The following is a 15,880-nucleotide window of genomic DNA, read 5'->3' on the forward strand; positions in this document are numbered from 1 at the left end:
TTATTCAAATCGCTTGAAAAATTATTATATAGTAGCGCACTACATTATGCAAGTTTACAAAAATTTTTAATGATAATGATCGTATATTATGAACGATATAAATTATTGAATGATAGTATGCCAATAAGGAGAAGTCTTCTTAATCTCATCCGGCCGCTGGGATGGTATTTAAATAAATGCCCGCCGCGCTTGAGGGGTTAATTACCGATCCTAGAGATATGAAGCTACTGCATTTGAAATGATATCGCTTTCAGAAACTCCGGTAAATATCCGCTTCCGTCACACACCTTTAGAATTTGTTTTCGAGAGCAATTTGCATTTCAGCAAAAATAACGTGTCACAGTTTCATGATGCTATTTCTACAACTATGTGAATTTTGTCAACAATAAATTTAAAAAGGTAGAGCATAACCTGCACTTCACGTGATATAAATTTCGTGGCGATACGTACAAAAAAAAGGCTTTGGAAAATATTTTCATGCTCTGTGAGATGGAAGCGGAGACATTACTGAACGCAAACCATGCTTTCCTTATATCTATTATTTGCGCGTGTAGAGACACATTTTCGCCCCCAGGAAAATTTCCCCTCGTAGTATACTTAAATGTGCACCCCCACATAACGCAGTGGTTCACCATTCTTCTTTTAAAAAGCTCCAAAAGCAGGAAAAGTAGCCTCTCAAATACACGTATGTTAATGGCACATGAGCAACGGTCGGTGAAAGCAAGATGGCTAGTTGCGCAAAATTCTTCTGCCGGCCGGCTTCAGCGCCACCGTGAGGAAAACATAGGCACTGCCAATCTGGTATATATCTGTGATGCCGACGACCATACTGAATCGCTGAATTAGCCGTCGTCGGTATGGAAACCGTCGTCGGTACGGAATGATGTGCTGTCGGTGGGCCATGGAAGAATTCTTCCATGGGTGGGCTGGGAAGGGAAACCGACCGGTGCGGTACCGACGAAATACAGAATACGGCCCCTGGTTTCGATAAGGGAGACGCGAGAAACTTGATAGGTGTCCAGAGGTCTATCAGACCTCTGGACGCCTATCAAGGTAAAGACACCAATCATATTAAGTAATTTCCGAATAGCTTCCATCGGGGATGACATATGGGTGTAATAACAATCATCTGATGAAATGAAACAAGTAGGCGATGAACGAGTTACAGGAAATAACTTCGTTAAAGTCGAGATACACGAGCTTTTGAAAAGTTGCTACCGAAAAATGTGTCCTCGGTAGCAAACAATCGCTCCCACGTCTCCGTAATTTCGTTACGTTTTTGTAGGAGAATGTCCGCTGACACCACAATTACAATTTCTTATTTCTAACATTCTCTCACATAAGAAAATCCGCGAGGCCTCATCGCAGTATGTGGACATCCTGAACACTGATTTTTTTTTCATGAAGGTATATGTGATATACATTAGTCAAACGTTGACTTTTGGCGCCAATTTGTTCTCACCATCCTCCTTGTCCTTCGAATTGTTGCCAAAAGATGTCAATAAAAACGAGAAAGTTATCGATATCTCGCAATTAACTCGCATGCACTCCCACCACCATTGGCAGGATACGTAACTGTTGTAGGCCGTACATGAAATTGAAAGTTGAAATTGTCGAAATGTTTTGTTTTGAGTGTCGATGGGCGTATGCGCCAAGGATGTATGACCAGGACGTCGATAATTTTCACGTTTGAGCCGTAGATTTTCATTTTTGTCGCTATTTATTTCGTCTTATAGTTTTAGCTTAATACCTGTTCAGAATGACTGAAAGAAAGTTCACTAAAGCCCTGGGAAAACCTGGTATGGCTGCTCAACTTCGGGAGACAGTATCCCAAGTTGTAAGAGAGACGGCTGTCCAGGTAAGCTTCAACTTGTTATTTCCTAGCATATATTAAGTCTAAGCTGAATTTTCTCTTTTGAGACGTCCTAATGTCTAAACGGTTTGGTGCAATCTTTTTGCAGAGCAAACCGGCGCTAGTGGAACCTCTGGATTTTGAAACTTTTGTCTTGAAAAATAAGACAGTTCTCCAAAATGATCCTCAAAGGGAGCTGCTTCTATACCCAACCGACGATGTATCTGTAAGTGATTGTGTGACTTTGACATTCTCATCAGATCTTCACACAAACTATATGAACTGCGGTCGTTCGAACCTGTTGGCTGGATATAGATTTCACTCATATATTGTAGTTTCAGTTTTCCACCATTCAGAATCTGTTTGTTGAATGTTGAAGGCCATTTTATACCAGTGATATTCATATTAATACTAATTAGTACTATTGGGTATGTTTGTCATAGGTTTTTATATTAATTTATTTTTATATAATAGCATTTAACCGTATATAGTCTGAATAGTTTGAGAGTGTATAAGATTATCCACAATATGGCCCTATTATTGCATTATTTGTAATTACTCTATGTAAAGAGTTACTTTCAGTAATATGTGAGGGTACTTGTTTCAGTGTTGCTTTTTTATTCTCCCCAACTTACAGTTTTACCATTTGGATTTAAGTGTTTTAAAAACTAAAATGAACGCTTATGATTTTGCTCTCTTATTGTGGTAGTTTAGTTTTCATTACTTGTACATAGTCCAAGGTCATGTCAACACTCAAAAAATTGTTTTGTAATTATTTTTTTGCATGCTTTTTCAAGGTATTTTTTGCAAATTTTTTCGGGGGTCAACATTCATGCAATATCAATCCAACCCAAACCTGAATGTAACAGGCATAGAGATTTTAAAAGCTCTTTGACAAGAGTGACCTATTGATAATAACTTACCGTTTATGTGGATTCAATGCAGTTACCAATGGTGACAGTAATTTTCACAGCACCACCCTCATGAATGTCTGTAGTGCAGTCATGTGTTCACCTGGTATGATGTTGAGTTTGTAAACAATAAAAATGCATGATACTTTTTCACACAATTTATTTAGACGACCGGTTTCGTCGTAGAGGCGACATCTGGTACAGAAATCGTTATTTTTTGGAAAATAATGATTAATAATAAAAATAGCGATTTCTGTGCCTGATGACGTCGCCTCTGCGACGAAACCGGTCGTCTTGAATAAATTGCGTGAAAAAGTACCATACATTTTAATTGTTTACAATGGATTTTCACAAAGTTACGCCTAAAACAATCGAATTTAAGTTGAGTTTGGTATGTCATTTCCCGAAAAATGGTACCTAATTGCTTTTGCAGGGATACTGTAGTCTTCATATCTTCTTGTGGATTGTTTGAAATGATCTTGCATCTCATTGCTGTAGCTTTTTATTTAACCCTTTCGCTGATGCTCAATCTCTGAAAACCTACCCCTCACATGCGGCGTAAGTGCTGAGCGCATGACAGGGAGGGAGGAAAGGTATGTTCACATCAGCCTGCCGTGTGAACGTACCAGGTACGTTCACAGCAGTGAAAGGGTTAAATAAACTGCCTACAAATTACCCTCTCTGTACCTTCATTAAATGCCTTAATTATTTATGCTACCCTATCATAAACACTATACATAATCCTTATGTACTTTTCCCGTAAAATGTTGGCATAATATTTTCAATCAGTGCGCATCAGAGTTCCTAACTGAGAAGGGGAAGCTACAAAAGTTGACTCAGCAATTTGATTGCCACTATTTTTATTTGGTGCAAAAAGCCTATAGAAATGGTTATTTAGTATTAAATTGGACAACTCCTCCTTTTCGCATTGCAATAAATTATTTTAATATTGATTCTGACATTGCTCCAATTGTAAAAGCAGCATTTTGATTGTCATTGGCTCTCCCAGTGCCATTGCTTGCTCCTAATCAAATGGTCTCTAGTCTGAGGTGCAAGTTAGGAGTTTTACCTTTCTTTTCTAAGAATTGATATTTCAAAAAAATTTTAAACCATAATGCTTTTACATGTATTTGACTCTTTTAAAGAATTTTTCTCTTGTGGCTTACCAACCAATTACCGTATTTCTCTGAATATAGTCCCCCTCTGAATATATCCCCCCCCCCCTAGTTTTGAGGCTTCAGTTTCGGGAAAAGTTAAAAAAATGTGTTTGAATATAGTCCTCCCCTTTACTTTTACCGCAGGCATTTTTGGAAAAAAAGGGGGGACTATATTCAGACATACACGGTAATTAAAAATTTGTTAAGCATAATTGGTTATTGCACTTCTAGTTTCAGTTTTGTATCTTTTACTCTCAGCAATCTGTTATCAGTTTTGTTAATAGTGAGCAAAGGGTTCGTATTAGAGTTTTGTTTGGTAGGTGCTTGGTAGCTTTGTAATCAGTATGACTACAACGTTAAAGTACATCTGTTCTTGCCATCAATGATTGTCTTCATCAGACCATCAAGTCTCAAAGTATGGCCTATAAGGTTGTTGCATCTTCTGGTCAAGGTCACTACTGACTACCTCACTTAAATTCTCCTAGCCGGCAGCAGACACAATGGACAGGAATGAAAAAATTCTCATGTATGCATGAAGTTTCAATGCTGGCTTCTGCAAGCGAACTTCATTCAAATCCATCAGGTTTTTGCAAAAGAGAAATATGTTTGGACGATAAATTTTCTGATAGACCTCATTTAGGAAACATAGAATAAAATCATTTTATATTTAACCCAGCATGTAATTCGTGGCATCAGTTGCCTAAAAAAATCGAATCAGTTTCTCAAAAAAAGTATAAATAAATTGTATTAAAATTACCAAAATGAAACTCATTTGTATTTAATTGAGACTCTTATCCCTAAGTTTTTGCACCCTGAGTGATATTGTTATTCTTTTCAGGGAAACATTTTATGTTTTGCCCAATGGAGGCTAGTACTTAATAATTTGTAAATTCAGTGGCTAATGTAATGGAGCTCTATATCCCATTTTCAATCGTCTACTTGTCATCCTCTCTGTTCTAATTTTTATTATTTTCTTTAAATGGGGCTAACCCAATGTCAAAAGGATGATTACTGAATTATGAAATATTTGAACAAATGGTCGTAAAAAATTGTATCAATTCACATCACTGTCAATACACTCAATACATACTTTGATATTTGAAGGAAAACCTTTTATAAATCTGCCAGAAGACAGAAGAAAAAATAAAAATACTGACAATTTTGTTTTATATCATGGTCAGCATAATCAGGCATTATTCATAATTTTGAAAATATTTTATTAGTAAATGAGTTAACATCTTCTGCTTTTGCATATTTAACATATCATAAAAATATCTATTTCATGTGATGCTCTATTATGTAACCTCATGTACCTGATGGCAAGATTAATGTAGGGCACATTGTTTTTACAGAATTTAACATAGAGCATATTTAATTTCCCTCTAGAAATAACTAAGCTATAACTGATGATGTGAGGCTTAACTTCGTGAAGCCTTTCCATTATGGAAATAAAAGTAAACTTTACAAAGTATATTCTTTCATTTCCATAATAACTAAGCTCTTAATACAAATATCATTAAGATAAGAGACTTAAAGTATCATATTGTTACGTAGATTGTAAGAAAATATCATGTTATTAAGTTTCCTTCAAACTAACATTGTGTGAATATCCAAAATCAGCAGAGTTTCTTGATAGGGGATGTATGTAACATTAAATTCAACATGATTGAAACATTATAAATGACTTGTGAAGTAAACTGAAGTAAATAGGGGCATGGGGGGGTGGGAGGGGGGGTGGTTAAGAATATTAAGGGAGAAAAGTGATTTGTTTTATGTGATTGGAAAATACGGAATAATCCAGGAATTTTTGAAATATCTGAGGGATTTTGGTAGTGGTGGGAAAAGTATTGAAAAATGTAATTGGGCTCAATCACACAGTCAGAAATTGCAATCACTAATTACTCTTTGAAAAAGTAATCTTTAGGAATATAATTATGTACTTTTAATTTTGCTCCTGTACACGATGCTATCATTATTAATATTTTCTCAGACCAGGAGTACTAACATGCTAGCCAGCTTTTTAATCATTCTTTAATGCCATTGCATAAAATAATATGCAGTGAAAATGTTTGATTTAGGTATACATACATATATAAATACGTTCTACCATAAATTTACACCTGTGGTTGAGGTAAATGTAGCTGCAACTTCCTTTTAATAAGAGCTTCTTTAATTCAAATTTTCCCCTTAGCTCACTGAAATGCAACAAATACTCTAATGTAACGATTACTAGCTCAAACTTTGGAGTTGATTACAAGTAAAAATGAACAAAGATGTAATTTTTACCGGTAATTTGATTATTTTTACTCTTTTACATCAAGTCACTGGATTTTGGAGGTTTATTTGTACCACCAAAACCAGTGCTCTATTTGTATGACTTAAAGATTGAGCACCTGTGCAGACGTCGAGTGGAGTCTATGAAGTGCAATGTGGGGTTGGAGTAATTATTGGGAAAACTTACAGAGATCACTTTAATGCTACCTGATGGAACATCAAAAAGCTACAAAAAAACAAGCAGGTGATAATCTATGTAATGGCGGAGTGCACACGAACGGCATAGAATTTGAAGAAGGCAAGCTAATATCCAAAGAATGGAGATATTTTCTGAGTATAATACACAAGGCCATATAGATGAGAAAGAGTGGTAGCAACTTCAATGTGCAAGGTGCTATTCCCTTGCCCTGTACAGTCAATCAGGAGCTAGGGTTATTGGCACCAGCCAGCCAGGTGCAACTTGACTGATGGCTACAACATAAAAGGCATGCTGCATGGTTACTGCTGTGACCTGAAGAAGCCAAGTGTTGTCTGGAAGTAATATGGACTCATGCAGAGTGGAGCCTGTAACGTCTACGTCTTCATTTACAATATCCTGTGGAAGCCTTCATGAGGATAATTAATGGGCCTAGCCAACTTCAGGATGTTACACACAGCATTGAAATTGGTTTGCAGCATTGCTGTGGTCAGTGATATCTACCCCATGAGCAGTAATAGGGCGAAACTGATTGTCTTTAAGACAGCTCTGCTGTGGAAAACAAAGCAATTTTTATGGATAGCCTGGAAATCTCAGTGGATTTTTTGAATTGCTGCATAATGGACATCCTGGTTTTAGATGACCCCTCTTAGTTGTGTTTAGTGTGGTTTACGTCAATAATAAATTACATATGTATTGTGTCTAAGAATCTTCTAATTAAGATATGTATAAGGTACGTCACAAAGTATAAGATTAAAGAGTAAAAGTCCATAAAAGGGTTCACCATGACCGTATAAATACAACATTGTTGCAGCAAGAAAGTAAAACTTCAGTGTTTGAAAAAAAATATAATAGGGTGAACTTGTACAACATAGGAAGAGAGAGAACGTGGATAGGGCATAATCAATATGTACTTGAATCAAAGAGTAACAAATGTAATTACCTATGTACTTAAATTGTGTCCAACAGATAAGAATGTGTAGCCAGGATTTTGAAATGTGGGGGTTTTACCAGAGATTTCAGGGTCTTTCTGATGTGTATGGGCAAAGGGCATTTTTGGAGCCTCTTTTAAAAGCTGAAGGGGAATTATTGGGGGGTTTCTGGGCTGTACTTCGGAAATAGCCCCTGTGGCTATGCCACTGTTTTTTTTTTGTTGTAATTCACTCATTCCCATGCTAACAGTGATTTGTAACTTGAAACATGATATTGAATCGCTTTTGGATATCATCCAGTTACCATTTATATTTTTCTCTTTGCAGCAAGTTGTTCTGCCTCGAAAGTATCGGACCGTGACAAGTAATGTTCCCTCAGAGAATGAGCTATCTGGCTGTGGTCTTTTAGTGAGGGAATGCGTGAAGAGCTATTCCTCTAATTGGAATGTCATTCATTACAAGTACAGTGCATACTCAGGAAGCTATTTAAGTCTACGCAAGTGAGTACCATCCTTTTTCATCACGCTGCATAGGCAGTGTTGATCTAATCTAATCCTCTCTAATTAACTTTGTCAATTTAACCTCTTTTACAGAGTTTTGACTTACGATGATCTGAATGATGAAGTATATGAAGTGGACTCTGACATTGATCCAACCACTGAGGTAGTGTACTGTTTTCATCTTTATTTGGAGTGATTTTCTTATAATTTTTGTTTTTCTCCATTTCCTAATGGACAGATCAATTGGTTTTGATCCCTAAGGATGTGAAATGAAAATTTAGGAGATATTTTCTCTTAGATATAGAAGTAGTGCTGTAGGACAATTGGGAGGTAGTTGCATATCACTTTCTGAAATAATTTACGTCAGGAAATTTTGTTTACAATTTAGAGAAAAAGCCTACCCTAGTAGTATCCATTATCATATGTCTGGCTTATTTTACCCAATGTTAAAGAGCCACCGAATCAGCTGTTCAAACACAAGGTGCCTTGTTAATTCTTCCTTAATAATACAATGTAAATTTCGGAAAGCTATTCTGTTCTTTCTAGATGACTATCTGAGTAATTTATGTGATAGCTTTAAAGTATGAATTGTGAATGTTGTGTTGTAAGAGGGGATGTTCAACTCATATTTTGTTGTTCCTCAAACATCATTTATATTGACTTTCAGATTTGATAATGCTGTGTGGGAAAGATGGTTTGGTGTTGTTCTAATGATATAAGCAGTATCACCTATTTAAAGTCTTCTTTGAGAAATAACATTTTGGAAATTTCCATGCAGCTCGTAAGGTTGAATGTTTGTTGAGGCTTGGGAGTATTGTTGGTGGCAGTGGTGCTTCCAAAGACTCATAGACTCTAGAGCGCTCCCAACCCCCAGACCGAATGACCCACAGAAGGGGCAAGGCGAGCTACAGAAATATGTAAATACAGGCAGATGGAAAAGCATTGCAGATGATGAGGAGTGATCAGTATAATATCATAATTATAAGAATATTACAGTAAAACCTCTATGTAGTGAACCTCTTTACATCATAAACCTCCATACCACACCTTTGGCCCTGTCTGATTTACATGTAAATTTATAGGCAAACCTCTTTATATCGTAAAACCTCCACTTATCATACCAAGGAGATACCCCTGAGATGGCCTAACTACCTCCGCAAATCGTTCCGAGACAACAAGAGACCATTAACGCAGCCGTGATTACCTACATGGAATAACATTTTCAGCAATATATGTTTCACTCTTTTTTTTTTCTTATACACCTTTAATATGCTGTAATTTTCACGTTAATCATTAGTTGTTGCCATTTTATTCAATATGAGAGCATACCTATCAGGAAATGACAAAAAAGATATCCAACTATCCTAATCATTTTAAGTGACTGTTGAATTGAGAGAGATCACATAATTTTCTCCCGAATCATAGTAAAAATCATGCGATAGCACTCACTTTCTGTAATTATTAAATAATAAATATAGTTTCACTGATGCATGCATGTTTGTTCAAACACATAAATATAATGGTCTAAAAGACAGTAGTGCCTTTCATTTCCAAAGGATATGAAAAAATGGTGCCCATCACTAAAACCTCTCTATAGTGAACCTCCATACATCAAATTGTCCAAATTTTGGTCCCCTCCATTACGATGTAAAGAGGTATTTCTGTACTTTGTTGCACCTTGTGATATACTTAATGCATTGTTGTAAAGGTGTCAAAAGGAATTATTGGTCCACCACTGGAAAATAGTGTTGGTGTATGTACATTATTCATTAGCTTGTAGTGAAGTAAGTGAAATTGTCTGACTTGTACCAGAATATTTGAACTGCCTAAACATTCAAGAGACCCATCTGCTTTGATTTTTTACTGCTGAGTTTTTTTGGCTGTGTTGGAGGCAAGTGTGCTTCTCCCGGTGGATGCTTTTAATGCTCTACTTTCATTTCAATTTTTCCGCTTGCTTTATTTTTGCTCTAAATTACTTTTAAGAGGGGTGTCTCTCCCACTCAACCAGTCTATTATTGGGATGTGTCATGAAGGCCAGATTCATGAAAATTTCAGGGTTTATGGATATTTTGATATTTGCCAGTAACTCAGATATGATTATTTTACTTCAGTATTTTCTCTGATGCAAAATTTTCAATTTTGTATTACAAGCAAATGTTGACAAAGGTCTATTCCCTATACCCTTAATATGTCAGGATGATGCGTAATATTTCAGTACTACCACACGAACGGCGATGAAATTCACATGAATTGCCATGAGAATAAATTCCCTTGCTGCAATTGCCATAAAAAATCCGAAATCTTGATATAATGGTGGACTGCTCGTAGTTTAACTTCCTGTTCTGGGAATTTATCCCATGGCAACTTATGTGAATTTCTCCGTTGTTTACATGGCAGGATTGAAATATTATCCATTACCACCATGTGAGGCTATTGTGCAGGTTTGAGGTTCTGTATCAGTTGTGGATTCATGGAAATCCTTTCTCCCTCTCGTTGCTGTCTTGTATGGACTGCAAGGGCCTAACAGGTGGTACCAATAGCCTCGGAACAAATGCCATGCGAATTCAGGGACCTGGTTGGCATTTTGTTCTGAGCTGTGGCCCGGAAAGCCAAAGGTTTGTGATTCGATTCCCACCCCTGAGGAATTTTTCCTCATGGCAATTCAGGTGAATTTCAGGATGATAGCTCAAGTTTTAAACAAATAGCGATACATCACAATTTAAAGTAAATGACGGCTGGTTGAATGGGAAAGTCGAATCCTCCCAAGCTGCTTCTTTCTTATTTTGTTGACTTTTGTATGCATCATCCTTCCTGGCCATTTTTGTTCACCCCTCTCTGTATTTTGGCAGGCATTTTTTGTGCCCGTTGATCAGGAATCCGTTTCCAAGCAGGGCGTGCTCCTCGGTGGGCAGGAGACGGCCGAGGGCGCACTGGCCAACCTCCACTCCCCAGTGCAGCACTCAGTCTCGGAGCTGCCGCTGTCGTCGAGGCCGAGGGCTGCTCGCTCTTCCTCCCTCTCCCCTTCCATCTTCCCGCACATGGGCGGCATGATGCGGTCATTCAAGAGGCGCCACTGTCTCTTGCGGCGGGAACCTGACGGCACGCACGTCCTGCGGCTGTACAAGGACGAGAACAGGAGTGAGGTGAAGGCCACGATTGTGGTCGACCTTTGCTCAGCTGTCGTTCAAGTAAGTTGAAAGGATCTGGTGCTGAAAGATCAGGTGCTATTCTAGATGAGATTGCAGCCATGCTACATATTTCCAAAGGAGTAGAAAAAGTAAAGGATTTTCACGACCAAGTCGTAATTCTGTTTTTTGAATGAAGTAATCACAGCTGAAATAGCACTAGAAGTCATAATTGTGTAAAGTTTTAGTAGCACAGTTGCTATTCCATTTTCAGATGCCCACCAGGAGATAAATGGTGACAAGCTGGATTGCAATTATTTGCCCGATCTCTGGTTCACTGTTGATTCATGGGCTTTACGGCTACCTTAGCTTCAAAATTTATTTTCACAATTTAGGCTCATATTTGACTCATGGGATTTTCCAGGCTTGCAAAATTATAAATGTACTTTGAAAGTAAAATAATGCTAAAAATCAAATACGTGAGTGAGTACAGATGTGAGTCAGGTGAGGGCCTCTTTTTGTGGTCTACCTAGGTTCAGATGTTGTTTAAATTAGTTATCTCTACTGTTGGAATATAAGGCATAGTTTTTGCTAGTTATTTTAATTCTTTTTTTAATTTTTATATTATGTAATTACCTTTTATTCAAATAGCTCAAGTTTAAAACATTACATTTGAGTAGCAATGATGGGATTTATTCTTTGAAGTACTCTTGAAAAATAAATTTTTTTGTTACTTTGAAAATATTATGTTCTTACAGTATTACATAAAGTTGGATACTAACAGAATGAACTACCAAAGAGTTAAGTTCACAACTTATGCTCACTTCTAGTCTATTCTCTTAACTGGAATATTGATTTTCAATTTTTCATATACAGGGATATTTTCATTTTGGTTTCAGTTAATTAATGGAGCAATTTATTATGTGCATCATAATTAGAATTTCATATTATAGATATTTATTTCAAATGAGGCCTCACTAATTTTATTTTTATTTCAAATGAGGCCTCAATAATTTTATTTTTATTTCAAAAGGGGCCTCACTAATTTTATTTTCATTTCAAATGAGGCCTCACTAATTTGATAGGTGGAGAGATTTATAGAACTTTTTCTAATTTTAAATCTCTTCAAGCTTGGAACTATGTATCTGTAATAGGCCCATGTGTTTGGTTACAGCTGAACCTGTGTTGATTTCATGGGCTATTAGCCTGAAGACTAATGTTGCTAAATTTATTTTAGAATCCGTCTAAGGGTCCCCTGTGCTTTGAAATCCTGTCATCTGCTGGGGGTTCGTTGACTTTGGCAGCTGAATCAGATACTGAAATGTATGACTGGATTTCAAAGCTAAGTTCTGTGATATCAAGGAGGAAGAAACCAGGAGATGTGCCATTGGAGAAAAGAAGGAGTGAGTATGAAACCATCCAAAGATATTGAGAAAATACATTTTCAATTCATTGTTTGCTGCATATAAGATATACATAATTATGTCAAGCTGCTACTCAGATAAAGTGAGTGAGTTAAGAACTCCAAATTGACATGTGCCAGGACTATTCGTGATGTTGATCTATTCCTAACTATTGCATAATAGGGATGAGTCGATTCCACTTTTTTTCGATTCCGATTCCAATTTCGATTCCTTCAAATCGATTCCCGATTCTCGATTCCGATTCCCGATTCTCGATTCCGATTCCATCGATTCTTATTCATTCTAACTGGTGGGATTTTGATTTATCTGTAGCATCGCCGTCATTAAAATTTAAGAATTGAATGGAATAAAATAACTAGGGATGGACGGATCCAGGATTTTTGGAGCGAGATCTTTTGAATCGGATATTTTCGAATCCAAATTCATTTTCAAATTACTGCCATTAAACAAAGTCATTATTCGTTTATTGTGGGTACATACAATCAATGGAATGCTTCTTAGATTTTCATTCACATTCTAATATTTTTATAAATTAAAAATTATTTTATGGGCTTTCAAGTTGTTTTTTAAAAACATCTTCACATACTCAGGGCCTAAACTGTTACGCTTGGATTTGGAAATGAAAATAGGAAAAATCTTAGGATGAACCACTGACCAGTGGCGTAGCGAGAGGAATATAAATGTAAAAAACACAATTACTTTCCTTCATAAAAGGAAACACAATATTTAAAAATCATGAATTTACAAAAATGAAAAAAATGAATCTTTGAAAAATGAAGTTTTTCTATTATGAAGGGCGCTAAAATTAGTTTGAAACCCTCTCCTTTGTACCCTGTTGTTTAAAAATTTTCCCCCTGGTTTTGGATCCCCCCTTAACAAAATTCCTGGGTACCCCCCTGTCATCGACTGAACTCCAATTTTCCTCACGCACGTTTCCCCCGAATTTTACTTTCTCATCACTTACGGACTTGTGTTTCATCTGAAAATGCTTCAGTATGGTGAGGTGGATTTAGCACATCCTCAGGATAACTTACGCCACAGTGCACGCACATGGCATTCATTGGTTCTCCTTATCTCAGTGGAAATGTTTACACGCAAGACATTTTTATCGGCGTATCATTAAATTGAATTGCAACTGTGCAATTAGCAACACAATTAACAGTATTTAAAACGGCATTAACGTCATGTGTGACGAGGTGCTCAACCGCTTAGCATGAGGAAGAAGTGGGCAGCAGAAGCACATAAAGGAGAGGTGGAGGGGTGGCATAGCCAGGAATTTCATTCGGGGGGGGATTCAAAACCAGGGGGGAAATTTAAAAAAAAACCGGGCACTAAATAATGGGTTTTAAACTAAATTTAACACTTTTTATAATCGAAAAACTTAATTTGTTAAAGAAAAATTTTGTAAATTCCTGATTTTTCAATATTTTGTTTTCTTTTGTGAAGGACAATAACTATGTTTTTATATTTCGGGGGGTGAGGTCCGGACCATCCCCATGGCTACGCCACTGGGAAGGAGCACGTGAAGGAGAGGTGGAGAGGAAGGAGCCCGCTCCCTCCGTATTTCAAACAACGAGGCTACAAATGAGGGAGTCGGACGAAGAAATCAGATCTTGCTTCAGTGACGTCGTTGCCTTCAAAGCGAAGCCGGGCGCGCTACGTGATATATGTAGTTGGCGTTTCCAATCCGTCTCTTATTGTTTGAGGGGTTAATGCTACGCTTGTTTCTTTGAAAATTATGCTGTTTGGACAATCAGTAAAGTGTAATTGTAGAATTGTAGATAGAAAACTGAGTGGCAATCAATTAGAGCTGAAAAATAAACAGAAATTTCGTCAGGAATGCGTCTCGTTTGGTCTAATTCTTTTTTAAATCCCGTGCATAGCATCTAATTGTCGAAGCTATCAAGATATCTTCGGGCCCAAAAAGTCACTCTCCTAGCATTTGTCGTCTAGAAACAGAGAATTGAAGCAGGTAGGCCAAAAAAGGTCAGTTGGTGAGGCGAGTTAGGGATGAAACACGCTTCAATTGTTTTCATGTGATTTGATATTTTCCTTAGAAGACAATGATTTTTGGTCTGTGTGATTTCGGATACAAAAAAAACAACAGAGGCACGGGCTGGTGGACGGCCGAGGGTGGTTTTCTGAAATCTGCGACGTAGTTACTTTTGACGTGGTTATTATCCTACGGCGCTGAGATTCCTCCGATGATTGTTCAATCTCTTGGAAAGAGTCACACTATGTGCCAGTCGTATTTTGCCTTTTTCATTTTCTGGCTGAAAATCCTTGCCACGGCTGAAATTCTACTCGCAACCTCTGCGAGAGCTTTCAAACAAAACGGTTCATGAGTAGGACAAGAATTGCATGCGACGACGCATTCGAAGAGAGAATCGGAACTCTTTCCACCCTGATGGGGCATTGCATTCACTGAAGCTACTATTTAAAATTTCAGATCCAGATCCGATGTCTTCCGCGACTTTGGATCCGATGTATCCGATGAAGGGCAATATCTGCGGATATTTGGATCCGAGGTATCCGATCCGACCATCCCTAAAAATAACAATAGCCGCGGTGGCTACATTCTCGTTTGGCCGCGGTGGCTTAACAATAATGTAGCGTTCATTGCGTCCATACACACTAGAGCAGCCTGGCGGGTGCGCGGTGGCGGCCGAACGCAACCTGTCGAGTCCGCCCGGAGGCCGCGGCGGCTTATGCCAAGCAAGTATCAACTTCCTCAAGGGTTGCATTGATGAAACTGGGCTATACAAACGCGAATGTGTCTAATTTTTTTATTATTGACGCAGACGCGTGTTAGTCCAAAAAAGTTACGTATATAAAAAACCCGCTCTCAGCGCGTATTTATAAGAAACTTTTTTCACAGGAAAACTCGCTCTCTGCACGTTTTTATTATCATCAGACTTCAAATATCATTCGAAAATAAAAAATATATATGTATTTTGATCTATTATACTTTAAAATTGGTGGTCGAGATGAATTCTCCGAATGTGATTCATAATCGCAATACTTTGATTTGCCGTGACCAGCGGCTAATAAAAGAACGGAAAACGCATGCATTGCTTCGCGATCCCGAGGTTTCCAATTTTTTTTTCTCTTAGAGTTGCTCATGATCACGCGCCATTTCAGGGTTCGTCGGTTTGTCGCTCTTGCCGACATTTTCATGTTTCTGAGGCCGCTTAGGTATGTTAGTCGCAGCACCCGCGTGCCGGGCGTATCCTCCGCGCGGGCAAGGCTGACACCGCGGCCGCTTAGATGTGTGGCAGCCTTTGTGCCCCAAACTCAATGTCTATGCTCAAAACATTTATCTTCCTGGAATCGATGGAATCGGAATCGACTTTAGGCGATCGATTCTCGATTCCGATTCCGTGCCCGAGAATCGGTGGAATCGAGAATCGACATTGGGAATCGACTCATCCCTATTGCATAATATTCTCTTATAGTGTGATTAAAAGAAAAAAATGGAAATCGGAAAAATTTTGATGTGTGGAGGTTCC

At 37.8% G+C, this 15,880-nt stretch overlaps 1 protein-coding gene across 1 annotated transcript in view; it reads left to right on the top strand.

The window, feature by feature from the left end:
• The first annotated feature begins 1,079 nt into the window (after positions 1-1,079).
• Positions 1,080-15,880, top strand: part of LOC124168527 (dedicator of cytokinesis protein 9) — a 141,147-nt gene continuing 126,346 nt past the window's right edge. The window contains exons 1-6 of the mRNA XM_046546855.1: positions 1,080-1,858; positions 1,962-2,078; positions 7,650-7,822; positions 7,916-7,985; positions 10,672-11,010; positions 12,185-12,350. Of these exons, the coding sequence (XP_046402811.1) occupies positions 1,760-1,858; positions 1,962-2,078; positions 7,650-7,822; positions 7,916-7,985; positions 10,672-11,010; positions 12,185-12,350 (964 nt within the window). The 5' untranslated portion in view covers positions 1,080-1,759. The remainder of the gene's footprint in view (positions 1,859-1,961; positions 2,079-7,649; positions 7,823-7,915; positions 7,986-10,671; positions 11,011-12,184; positions 12,351-15,880) is intronic.

This window comes from Ischnura elegans, chromosome 11 (genome assembly GCF_921293095.1).
Source record: "Ischnura elegans chromosome 11, ioIscEleg1.1, whole genome shotgun sequence".
NCBI classification, from domain to species: domain Eukaryota; kingdom Metazoa; phylum Arthropoda; class Insecta; order Odonata; family Coenagrionidae; genus Ischnura; species Ischnura elegans.